General features: G+C 43.4%; 1 protein-coding gene across 1 annotated transcript in view; it reads left to right on the top strand.

Annotated features, from left to right (window-relative positions):
• MEGF11 (multiple EGF like domains 11) overlaps positions 1-13599 on the top strand; it is a 196115-nt gene that overhangs the window by 120482 nt on the left and 62034 nt on the right. The window contains exon 10 of the mRNA XM_066559110.1: positions 2282-2456. Within this exon, the coding sequence (XP_066415207.1) occupies positions 2282-2456 (175 nt within the window). The remainder of the gene's footprint in view (positions 1-2281; positions 2457-13599) is intronic.

The raw sequence follows: 13599 nt of genomic DNA, 5'->3' as shown, positions 1-13599 counted from the left end.
GAAGATTGTGTGGGTGGAGGGACCCAAACGTCTGCATCGGATTTTTCTGGCTCACAGTCCCATGAAATGTGGACAAAGCTTTGGTGGGTCAGAATCTGCCCTCAAACTTCTACTGGCCTTTGTTTTGGAGTCCAAGTTCCCTGTCTCCAGTAGATTCTTCTGGAAAGCCTGTTTGGTTTTGATTCTTGTTTTAGTGCACATCAGGATGAGTTTTAGCCCTTAATACATTGCTTGTATCCCATGCAAAAAAGCTGCCCATGCTGATGAGGGAGCCAACCTTGGAGTAAAAACTCTGAGAGAGTGTAGTATTGTCTGCTGAATTGTCATAGTCTGACTCAAACTGCCCTGGTAATATATTGCCTCTGAAATATTTGATTTCCCCAGCAGATGCAGTTCTCATGGAAGCACATGATACATGTAGTAGTAGTAGTAGTAGTGGAAAGAGAGCAACACAAAATTCATTTCAAAATCCTTCTTTAATGTTGAGCTTTCTGCTCCTATTAGGTGATGATTAATAGACACGGGGGGAAACATGAGCTTTTGTTATTTTCATCTGAATGTTAAGAGGTGCTTTGTGAAAACCATATTTCAGGGACTGCTTTGTCATGGATGGTAGTTTGTTATGCTGATGAATTGTTTTAATTAGTCAGTAAAACACTATTTATGATGAAACGTTTGACACTTAGAAAATTTGATCCTTTTTAGTTGCAACACTATATGACCAACCTCTCCTAACAGAAATTGCCTGAAACATAGTTGGAAATTACATTTTATGAGGTTACCTTGAAAATTAACATATACAATATTAATTTTATAGGTGTAAAGAAACCCATTCAGCCATGTCTACAGTCTTAAACTGTAACAATAAATAATCATAAAGGAACAAAAATTGTTTCTAGGATGAAAAAAACCAGAGACAGGCCCAGAGAGAGATCCCACCTTGCAGAAGTCTATCCTTCTTGTTCTGAGACGAAAGAAAACGGGATTTCTGGCAATATTATTTCTCATCTCTCTCACTGAGGACTGCACAGTGCCATTACCGTGCAGTGCTGAGGTGCAGAGGCCACAGAGTGGGCTGAGCTCTCAGGTGAAGCCTCACACTCCCAGCTGGCCTCAGACAACATCCCCCAGGACCTCCATCCCTTCAAGCCAGGAGTTAACCCATCTCCAGCCCATCTCCTCCTCTCCCAGCCCCAGCCTCCTGCTGTGTGAAGGTGGTGCCCTGAGGAAACCTTGAGGAGGAAGAATGCCCAATAAAGATAAACAGTTTCTTGCAGGAGGAGCAGAGGGGTGCCTGTTCCACCTAGGGATGCAGAAGGACAGGGCATTGTCTGTCCGCTCTTTGGGGCTCGATTTTCCTTTCTCCTTTTCTCTCCATGTGCTCTCACAACAGTGGGGAATTTACTGGATAGAAATGAAAGCCAGAGGATTAATGTTGTTCATTATGCAGCAAAGAGGAACTTGACTCATTTCCCTGCACAGCTGTGACTTAGTCCCAGGGCTCCTGTTAACTCCTGTCCCGAGAAAACCCCAAGGCTTCAGTTGTTGATCAGTTCTGGTCACTAAGGCTGAATATTCCCAGCAAAACTCTTCTTCCAAGGAAGTTTTTCCTTCCAAAGCACTTTCCTTTCTACCTGTGCCTGCTGGAAAGTTCTGCTGAGGTGGCACTCACTTTTAAAACACAAATGACAGTGGGGTGGAATGGGATGGGATGGGATGGGATGGGATGGGATGGGATGGGATGGGATGGGATGGGACGAGATGAATAGAATAGAATAGAATAGAATAGAATAGAATAGAATAGAATAGAATAGAATAGAATAGAATAGAATAGAATAGAATAGAAATACTGTGCCCTTGAACTCAGGTTTATTTTCACAGCTCCCTTTATTGCCTTTCTCCACCCACTGGAAGTTCTCCTATCCCTGAACATCTTTAGCTGGCTGCAATACAGCCAAGTAGTGCAGCACGTACCTGTATACAGCTTGTAAGGATTAATGGTGTGGTTGATGTCAGTAATCCAAGTCACACTGATTTGAAAATGGAAGAGCATAAACTTCAAGGTGTAAACTACCCAGTGCTGTGGCAATTCCCAGATGTTTGGAAATGCTGGGCTATTTAGCACCAGATCCTCTATTCACATCCCAAATTATACAGCTGCTCATATCCACCACCCTAGAGAGTTTCCAGGCTTGTCCTGCGCTTAGTGTGACACGTGAAATGTTCTGGGCTGTGTTTTTCCTTCCTGCCCACATCTCATTAACATCTGTCTCTTCATTAGTTGCCATCCTCTGTCTGGGGAGTGCAGCTGCAAGGCTGGCTGGGCTGGGCTCTACTGCAACGAGACGTGTCCCGTGGGCTACTACGGCGAGGGCTGCCAGGTGCCCTGTCCCTGCCACAACGGGGCCGACTGTGACAGCATCACTGGCAGCTGCATCTGTGCCCCAGGCTTCATGGTGAGTGGGGCTGGGCGTGGGGAGGGCTTTCAGAAAGCGGCTGCAAAAATAAAAGAGGGGTTTAATCTGATTTGAAATAATATTTGCATCAAAGCAGCCAAATGGGGGTCATTTTCACCCATCCTGTGCTAAGTCCACATTGCTGTCCTTTGAGCAGTGTCAATCTGTGGCTGCTGGTTGTTTAGTTAACATCTCTGTTCTAACTTTATTACTGTTATAAAGATAAAGATAAAGATATGGTTTCCCATAGCATATTCTAAGTCAAGACATAACAAAAAAGGTGTCAGATTATTGTCTGCCTGGAAGAGCAGAGAAAGAATTCTCATGGCCATTCAGTATGTTCCTTGTCAGTCACACTGTGATTTTAATAGATGAAGATATTTTAAAATGTTACAAATGATAGAGCAATTTATGTCTTTTCTGAGCCTGTGTGGCAGGTGTCTTTTACCGAGCATCAGAAAGATCTTCACACATTCTGAGGTAAACAAGCATTGCATTTTATAGTTGAGATGTAAAATGGCTGAAGAAACCAGCCAAGATGCAAACATCAAAACTTCAGAGTTAACCATTGCCAGGCTGCAGCAGAAAGTACTGGGACATGGATCCAGGTGTCCAGTCCTGCTAAGGCTGGGCAGAATGGAATTCTTGCCAGTAAGTTCCCTGGTTATCTGTATATGAAACTCCTCCCCTTCAGGAACACAGCACAGAAGAGAAATGCAGGCTGTGTTTAAGAAACAATACTTCCTAAAGGAAAAAAAATACTTTAAAGAGAGAATTCCACCAAACTTCACAAAAGGTTGGCTTTCTCTGTCCTTCATCCTACATGATCTGTCCCCCCAGGCCTATCTATGTTTTCTATACTATTATAACAATTATGAATTATAATTAATAAGTTTGCTAGAAATCAAGGGACAGGCTGCACAGCTGGGACAGATCCTGGGGAGGTCCTGTATGAGATTAGTGGGATGCCAAAGACTTTTTTGCCTCTCTTCCTTCTAATTCCACACCTGAGTTGTGATCCCCAGCTGGCATCTGCAGAGCTGTGCAATTGGAGCTATGGCTCAAAGACACTTTTTTCTCTGCCTCTGTCAGCAGCTGAACCTGAAGGTTGGAGCTTCCACTGATTTCCAGGGGTTGTCTCAATGCCAGGTATTAACAGATTTATTTAGGTGTGAGGGGCTGGACTCAGAAGCATCTGTGCAAGATAATGGTACTTAGAGATGGGGTGGGGGGAAATAAAAGGTCTTTGAGGTTTGATTCCCAACTCCACAAACAGAAAACAATTTATCTTCTCTATACAGTAGTTGATACACAAGTAGAGGAAGGATAAAGGCAGCAGCATGTTAGTAACAGCTACAAAATAAAAAGATGCCAAGATCCTCCTTCTGATTAGGAATGCTGTCCAAATTTGCAGCACAAAAGCATTTAGGGACCCTTTACTGTACACATTTTAAAAAAGCATACCTTGTCCAATATACATTGCCCCAAGGCAGCATTAGTGGAAGCAGAAAGCCTGGGAAGTTCCTATTGCATTGCTTCAAAATAGTATTTAATCTCATAATAAAGAGCTTTCTTGCATTGACATTTAAACAGCTTGGTTATTGAGGATAGCTCTATAATCACTGAAGCATATTTAGGCATTAGTATCATTGCTCTCACATAATATACTATAATCTCTGGCAATTAGTCCATGAGGGGAAGTAAAGCCTTGAAATTGCTAATTTATTGCCTCTGAAGCATATTTGTCATTCGTGTGCATGCCAGATGAGCTGCAATGGTTCTTTCAAGTGCTGCAGAACACAGGCTGTGCAGAAAAGTTGCTGGGAACCTTCCCCTCCCACCCCGGGGCATTGTCCTGCCAGGATGCTCCAGGCAGGGAGGAGGGAGCTGGAAAAGGCTGTGGGGCCAGGAGCAGGCTGGGAGTGCCTTATCCCAGTGACAGACTCCAAGCCAGGTTTCCCTTCAGGTATTCCTGCCTGGCTCTTGCTGAGGCAGCAGGGGAGCTTTGCCTGGGGCTTGGGCTTTGCCCTTGAGCTGGGGGTTCCGAGCTCAGGATGTGTCCTCTGGCAGAGCTGGCAGTGCAGCGCTGCTAACGCTGAGCTGGGCACAGCTAATTATTCACAAAAACCAGAAATGAATCCCTCCTGCTTTTTCAAGTATGAGCCTTGGCTGAGGCAGCCACACGGGCAGGAGTTTTGCCACATAATTGGAAAGAATAAAACCAGGAGCAGCATCTTCCATTTTACAGCAATGTTTGATCTACATGTGACCCTAGGCAGAGCAGTCTGAGGGGCTGCTCAGGAAGGGGGAAAGCAAGGAAGGAAAAATGGTGGGAGATGGGATGTAAGTGCTGAATTTATCTGCAAAGGCAGTGGGGTTGGACCCACAGGACTTTGGGATTACTGGCTGCCTGGAATGTGCAGTGCCCAAGGAAGGACAGTGTTTTCCTGACAAAGCGCTCCTCCTGCCCACTCCTCCAGCACAGATGGTGGGTTTTTAACTCACCCTGCCTGTGTCAGGGCAGCTGGGCTGGGTTTCAGGATGAATCATCTGCTCTCGCAGCCAAAACAGGGACATTTTGTTGGGATGCAGAACAAGCCATTAAAAACACAAAGCATCTGGTCACCTTTATTAAATGTATTAAGTGAAAAGGCAGCCATCCCATAGGCTGCCATGTACGTGAGCAGAGCACTTAATTGTTGGAAATTTAAGAAGATTCAAGTTGTAAAATAAAAATGTATATGGTAGCTTAAAGAAAATACATTATTTATCAGTTGTGACATTTCCAAAAATTAAAATGCACAAGCTAAATAGTGGTGAGCTTGCAGTTTAGGATAGAGTTTCAAAACATCTTCTGTCTTATTTTTTCTGTGGATGTTTTGGGTCGGACTCAACAGTCATATTTGCATATGTCTGGCTCCAAACCCAAACGACGATGCTGTAAAGCTGTTATTGGGTATCAGAGTATTTGTATGAGGTGCTGCTGTGATCTCATGGGGAGATGGCTCTCTTTTACCTCTGCAGGTTCTGAACCACTGTGCAGAACTGGGTATGGATTTGACTGAAAGATCCACAGCTCAAACCAGGCAGTTCTTGGAGGCAATGAGAACAGGATAATGGTAGAGGAGACACAATAAAATCCTCCCCAAAATCACAGACCTACTCCCCATTGCTCCACAGGCCTACTGGGAATATTTTGCTTCCTGCATCCCACTTGTAAAGGAGGATAAAGGCTGTATCAGTTTAACTCAGATGATTGCAGGGAATCATCATTACAAGCACACCAAGAGGGCACTTCCCTCCAACTGGGACTTTTAACATATTTGAGGGTTTCCTCTTAGCACTGATGTGATGACTTGCCAGAATGCTCTTCTGAAGAATGGTTTTGTAAAGCTGTTCTGCTGCCATCTCGTTTGTGACCAGAAGGAACCTGGCAAGCACACACAGGGAGTGCACAGATCAGCCCTAAAAAGCACCAGGGGAGAGTCTTGAATGGTGGAAATTGGATCCTCGTTCCCATGTGGAAATGGCTGCTGCTTGCAATAAATTATCTGGATGCAATTATGGGGATGGTGAGAGGGGTTATGCTAACTTGTACCTCCCCCTCCTTTCAAATTCTGCTCCAACATGTTCTCCTATAAGTCCACTGAACTCAGGTGTGCAGGAGGGACATAAAAGAAAGCGGGACTTGCCACGTCCTCTCCCTCTTCTTTTGTTTTTGGTCCATTGAATTTTATTCCTGTAATTCAATAAACGTGGTGGAGAAGGCCAGAGGATATGAATTAAATATGACAGGAGACCACAGGAATCCTGACCTTGTGTCTCACAAGGAAATCTTGAAACCAACCCCCTACACGTACCTATCAGCATTTTAGCTGCTGAAATCATTATAAATGCTGTTTAGATACAAGTAACCTCACCTTCTCCATTGCACAGCTAATTGCAGCTTCCCTGAAAGCAGTGCCTATCTAGAGACCTCATCCCTTGCTATGCCCTTCTTTATGGATGCTTTGTTTTCTTCTTTTGAAAAATGGGTTTCACTTCAAATGCTTCCATTCTGTGTGTTGTGGCAAGGAGAGATGTAGTTAAAACATTTCTCAGCCCAAGACACTCCGAGAAAACTTTTAACACTTCTCTGTGGAATGTGTGGTCAGCTTTTACTTCGGCGGGCACTTAGGTCTATATTTCACATCCAGATGACAGAACTTATATTACTTTAAAGAGTTCATCTATTTATGCTGCTATTTTTTGAAGACCTGTCTGCTTTTATTGAACCCTGCATGCTGGCAAGCAGAGCAAGCAGTTCATCACCAAAATGAAAGAATCCATTTTGACATTTCTCTCTTTCTTCACTATATTGGTAGATCCCACACAAGCCAATCACATGCTGCAAACTATGGAAACTACAGCAGTGGTGATCTCTTACTAGAAAAGTTTTCAGCTTTTGGAATGGCTCTTGGATTCCCTAAAGCTTTCCAAGATTTATCCCAGTGCTGTGCATCTATAGCTATTTGCATCTTCTGTTTGCATTGTATCAAACTTGCATTTTAAAAGCACAATTAATGCCTTTCAAATATATCCTTATGGAGGTGCTTATGTGTATGGATCTCTGGCTGGGCTCAGCAGCAATCTGGGCACTTAAGTACTGAAACACAGGCTTCATTTGGGTCTGTAAGTCCATAATTTTGTCTGGCATGCCTGAATTTCTCAACATAATGCTTTCTCTACCACAGGGGTACAAATTGTTCCTAGGGTTTGCATCAGAGTAAAACTTTACAACCTACCTGCACATTGAGTAAAAGTCAGCCCATGTAGCACACAATGAACAGTAGCTTGAGCACTTAGTAAAAATAAGTATAAATTATAGTGCTGTAAAGCTATTCAAATGCACAGCAAATGCACACCAAATTTTGCAGTGAATAATCTCTTGGTCAGTACAAACACCTACACACAGACTCAGACCAGTCTTAGCCTGCTCTGTGCCCACTCACTGAGTAAAATGACCAATTTGCTGTTCCATAGAATGAGAAGGACCATGATTATGGTCCTTTAGAGGTCATAAACACTTAGAGGCCCAGTCTGTTGAATATTCCAGCCCTAGCAGGCTTCCTTCTGGCACATACCATATCTCTTATTCCCTGGAAAAAAACATACAGAAAAAACAATCTTTATATTTAGAAAAGTGGAAGCCTGTTCTCCTGTCCTATACCTTTAAAATTCTCTCTGTTGTCTAAAAGAAAAAACCAGAGTAAATAGAGAGGAGCACCTTATCTTATCTTCAGTTGAATTTTCCCTGAAGGACCCAAGTCCCAGGCAGGTCTGAGAAATTGGAAGCATCATTGCCTGTAGGTGTTGTCTAAACACAAGGTACAAATTTATCAGAGTATTCCCTCTCTTCTACATACTAACTTTCATCTTTATTCTAAATGTATCATTCTTCACCACTTCACAAGGAAGCAGGGGAAAAAAGGATGAGACTTCTTTGTGTTATAAGCCCGTGGTTCGGTAGTAAAATTATTTTATAAATTTCACAAAATTCTTAATATAAAAAATGAACGTAAGGCTGGTGATAGAGAATCTGGTTTGGGGGCTTTAACTCATTTAAATGATCCATTTCTCTTTGAGATAATTCCAAAAGTACTTCAGTGGAAGCTCATCGCAGAGCAACAGGGCACCTCATCAAAAGGTTTAAAAAGAAAAGACGAGGGGAAAAAATCTTCAATAGAGCCTGTGTCCTTTTATCCTTGATTTACCGAGCATATCAGTTACCCCCCTTTGTTAAGAGCTCTTTTCATTTCTAGGTATAAAATAAATTCAACCATTTTATCAAGATGTTCTTGTTACCAGCCACCAGTATAAATTTTACTTGCTGTAGGTGGGGGAGAGGTTTCCTGGCACAGCAGTTGTCCAATTAACTGGAGTATCACAAGCAACAGGAATGGTTTGCAGGGTCTGGTTTCATGAATTACCTGGGTGCAGGGGAAGATGAATTTTCTCCTCTCTGGTTTCCCATTTGTGTCCACGACCCAACGTCTCAAACCCACAGAGAAGGGCGAGGAGCAGAGGCAGAGGTGGCGAGGAGAGGCACCCTCACTGTGCAGGTGGGTCTGAGCATGGCCTGCAGCTGGCAGGGCATGAATTATTAATTGATAATAAAAGTAAAACAAGTTGTCTTAGAATTTGTGGAGCTACAAGAGCCTTGTTTGCTACAAGAGCCTCTCCTGCCCTGCTGCAGTAATGCTGTCAGGCCTCCTTTGATGCTTTACCTGGCCAAGAACCCTCAGGTGGGCTCAGGGACCTCAGACTCACTTAATCCCCTGACTGCATAACCAGGTTCAAAGTACCATGGATCACACTCCCTAAAAAAGAAAAGGGTTTTGCCAGAACAAAATTTGAATATTAAGTCAAGACATAGAAGAAACTGATTCCAATTCTCCCAGTCTTTGAACTCTTTCATGGTTATTGTTTTTTTCCTTTGTTTCACCTCAGTTATCCAAAAGTTCCTAGCAGAGTTAATTTTAAGAAGTTTGGGAGTATCCCACTGTAGCCCTGAGTAATTCCTCAGCCACCCCTGAAGTAAAGAGACATAGCCAGGGGAAGGATCAAGCCAGCAGGAGGACTGTCCTGGTGATCCCAGAAACAGCTCAAAAGGGAAAGTCCCTGCTCGGATCCAGGAGCAGTGAGATGCAGCTGAGGAGTCACCAAAGAGACCTGGCAGATTCAGAGTGTTCTGAGCAGGTTTGAGAGGCTCTTTTTGTCAAAGTTAGCAAGAAGGAAATGCAGTCTCTTTGATAACAGGTATCAGTGTCAGTTTTAGGTCTGGAGGTGATGTGAAAGGCAGAGATATGGGAAGTTCAATTAAAGTATCCTTTAAAAATTGAAGGTGTAGCTGTGCCGTGGGAAACCATGATGGAAGTCAAAAATTATATTCACCTGGTATTTAAAAAGTGAATAAAGATAAAAATCAGTCAGCCAGAACAACACAACCAGGCCCCTTATACTATCTACAGCTGCATCCCAGATCCCTCTTTCCTGGTTTTGGTCTCTGAGGAATGCACTCTCCTTTGAATTTGCATTTTCTTGGTATCTTCTAGATAGAGATAAGTCTGAAAGCTCAGCTGATTGTTTTTTGAAGCTTACAAATTACTTCACAAATGGATGTGGAACAAGAAGTGGATCTCAAGTAGGCAACAAAGCCTCTCTGTTCCATACAGCCCAAGAGTGAGCTCTAAATGGTTTTTTGAATGAAGGAACTGACACTTTCCCATTGGACAGAAGTTTTTCTGTCATCTGGGCTGCAAGTTGGAAACTCTGAGTTTACAAACAGAAAATTAAAACATCTCACACACAATGTTTTGGTACATTTTCCACATAAGTACAGCTGATCACAGATCATTTGCACTTACCAAGATTTTTGCACCATCACAGAGCAGATGAAAACTGCCTCTGAATCACATCTTGATGTCCCTTTTCACTGATGGCATCTGAATTTTCTTACCCACTTCTCAGTGCATACAAAAGAACATATCTGTGTGTATGCAAAGGCTGTGCTTTGATTTTTTGTAGTCCACTTGGGCTAATAACAGACTATAAAATTTTTCATCCCAAAACTACTCAGTGTGATCAGTGCAGACTGAGAATGATCTTCCCTGGGCTGTGCAGTGCCCTGCATGGCATGACTTGGTCTCAGTCCAGCTCCCTGTGGATCAGTGTGTACATCACAATCCCCATTTCCATCAGCAGCCACCAGCAAATTTGCTGGCACATTGAGCCTTTTTACCATTTTCCCTTCACAAACCATTGCTTCAGGTCAAGCCTGGTGACGTGGCTGTGTGATCCATCTCAAGGTCCCTGTAGGGCTTTTTCTGGGGACAAGGAGCACAGGTACTGAGAGCTTTTGGAGCAGCAGCCCTCATGAGCCACCCAGCTTGTCCTGCACCTTTCCCAAATGGCAGGGGAGGTTGGAAACTCAGTCCAGCTGTGAGGTGACACTGCCACAGGTCAATCAGGGAACAATGGACACAACCTCAGAGCAAGAGAGCTGGATGTGGGCTAAACCAGGATTTCAGTAACTACTCACAAATGTATTCTCCTGGCTCTGCTGAATTACAGGAGGAGATAATCTCCATTCCAGTGCCAACAGGGAAGATCATTATGGGGAGGCCACCTGTGTATTCCAGGCTTTCAGACCAAGCTGCTCCCCTATTGATTTTGATATCAGTGTTTTATATCAGTTTTATAGGGGTTTTCATATCAGTGCTGTCAGTCAGGCCTGCTGCTGTTCTCCCCTGAGCTCCTCTGAACCAATTTAGGGATTTCTGTGGGAGCTGCAGCGCTCCAGAGCCTGCAGTGCCCCTCCTGTGCCCTCCCAGAGCCTGCAGTGCCCTGTGCAGTGCCCCTGTGCCCTCCCAAAGCCTGCAGCCTCTGTCAACCCCGGCTGCAGGGGCAGGAACAAAGGCTCTGCTCCTGCCTCAGGGCGTTTGGGGGTGCTTTAGAGCAGGTGAGCTGTTGTACTGCAGTGTTTAACAAGGTCACTGAATGCGCAAGACACAGTGGCTCCCCCTCAGCTGTGCAAACTGCAGCCCTTTCTTTGAATTCAGTGGAACTTTTCAGAGCCTTTTATGAGCTATTCCATCTCATTTTTCTCTGCTCACTCTCTTGTCAATGCACAAACTCCAGAAATGGTCTGTGACAGCTCAAATTCTGCTTTGCCAGCCCAAGTTTACCTCAACACCACTGCTACCTTCAGGGGGATTGTCCCAGGTAAGCAAGAAGGGGCTTGCCTCAGGTCTGCCTCTACTAATGAGAAGGTATTCACTCACACACAAAGTTTATAATTTGATAAGAACTCTGAGCAAGTCCCAGGTCTTCTCTTTCTTCTTGTATTTACTTTTACTGGGCTCTGCTGCAGTTTTATTTACCCGAATAACTCCAAAGTTTTCCTAAGTGGGTCCAAAGGAACCAACTTGGTACAGAAAGCCTGAAAGCCTCTGCCTTTGTTGCTAGTTGACATATTTCATGTGTTTTATCCTTAATTGGCAATGTGGCTGTGTCAAATTGCATTTCTCTTCCTGTAGCCTCATTCAGAGCCAGTGGAGCTCAATATTCTGCTCAGACTGAGTTATTTGATCTGAATTTTGCAGAGGGATGAACTGCTTGCCAGTAGCAGTGCCTCCTTTCATCTATTAGGCTTCCAAATGTATATATCTTTATCCACACTATCTATGGTTCTGTGCATGAAAGTGTTGGTAGCTGACTCTCCTGGTAGCTCAAATTGCAAACTGACTTCATTAAAACCTCCTAAGGACAGGATTTAAGTTATAGGTTAGTTTTGCATTTTATTTTCTGTGCAACTGTACTGTCAAAGACTTTGTCTTTCACAATCAGACACGTAGAAATGAAAAATCCTGATTTTTGTTTTCTTATGCCAAAGAGCAACTGCAATTTTACCAGATCTCAAACTCTTTTGCCATAGGGTTTTGATTTAGGAATCTGTGAGAGTTTGAAGGGGGTCTCTCTTATCTGCCTGTGTGTGATCACCTGGTTCTTTACCAGCTTTTCAGTTTTACATCACAAATCCATTAGCTTAGACTTGACATCTTTTCCTTTTTAGATGCTCTTTTTTTGCTTTGATCCTCTCAGCTGTGGATCCTGCAGCTCAGCACCAAGGTCCACCACAGCTGTTTGCAGCATCAGCCCTGTTCCTTTGTGTTTTCCATCCACATTGCTACTTCCATGGCTCCAGTGCTCATAGCAAGGGGCCAGTGGAGAATCCCTGCTGTTTCCAGCCCTTTTAGCTCCTCCTGGACTCAGTCCTTTGGGGTGTGGACACGAGGTCAGGTGTGCACTGATGGACTGGTTTGAAGCTGTGCTTGGACATTGTCCTTAATTGCACAATACAGCTGTGGAAGAAGTCTAAAAGAAAGTTTGCAAATAATGCAAAAATATTGGGATTTTCAAGGCAGTAGCAAATCTGGGGAAAGATTCCTGTTCCTGTATGACTGGGTATGTTGAAATTCAGTATTTGACAATGTAGAGTAATAGATGATAGGAAAATAATGTTAAGTAAATACACAAAAAATGAGTTCTAATTTAATTCCTGCTATTCAGGGAAAGAGATCAGGCAATCACTGTGGGTAGTTTTCTGAAAAACTCAACCCCTCAATGAGTCTGAAAAACTCAAACGAATCCAGAGCGCCTGACAGAATAGTTAGAATGATCAGGATGAGAATAAAACAGGATGGAAAAGCCATTTTTTTGGTATTGTGTAAATCCATAATATATCCAAGTCTCAAATTACTGCACACAGCTCGGCTGATTCCTGCTTACAAAGGATAGAATGGAAATGGTGACAAAGATCATCTTTTATACGGAATGGTTTCTATAGAGAGTCACTCGATGAGCGGAACTCGGCTCCGCAAACAGATGGCTGAGGAGGGACACGATAGAGATCTGTGGAGCTGGGGATGGTGCACAGAACATGAACAAGGAATGGTTATTTACTATTTCTAATAACCCAGGAACAAGGGCCAACCAATTAAATGATTGCACAGCAGGTTAAAAACAAAGAGAGTGCTTTTCACAGAATGCGTAATTAAGTTGTGAAATGGCTCCCATAAAATGGGAATAACAGTGGGATGATTTTGCTTAGAGAAGGGGTCACTGAGGGTAGGGATGTGAGAGGTCTCTCACTCCATGGGGGAAGGGGAAGAAGGAATGCATTCTTGCTACTTATCACAGTATAAGAAGTTTCCCAATTAAAAATCAGGCAGTGGGTTTGAAGCAAGCAGATAAAGATGTTTCCTCTCCTTTGTATTTATAATTAAACTGTGGATCTTCTTGCCAGAAAACATCATAGAAGCTGAAGGTATAAATGATGCCTTTTATTTCCTGTTTTAGCTGATGTTCTTTTTGCAGAACTGTTCAGACTTGACAGCCAGAACCCACATTTATTCTTGCAAAAAAGTCAGGAGGCCACAGCTGTTTTGCAAGGTGGATCTTGGAGTGTGGCACTCAGGCTGTGCAGATAGACCAGAAACCATCCCAAATTTCCAGGCAAAAGTATTTCCATTAAATAGCTGGGGCAGAATTGACAGGCATCTCTGGGTTCCCACTTGAAGGAGGTCACTGCCTGGCACTGAAA

Source organism: Molothrus aeneus, chromosome 13 (assembly GCF_037042795.1).
Source record: "Molothrus aeneus isolate 106 chromosome 13, BPBGC_Maene_1.0, whole genome shotgun sequence".
Lineage (NCBI taxonomy): Eukaryota > Metazoa > Chordata > Aves > Passeriformes > Icteridae > Molothrus > Molothrus aeneus.
This window is presented reverse-complemented; position numbering and strand designations above follow the sequence as displayed.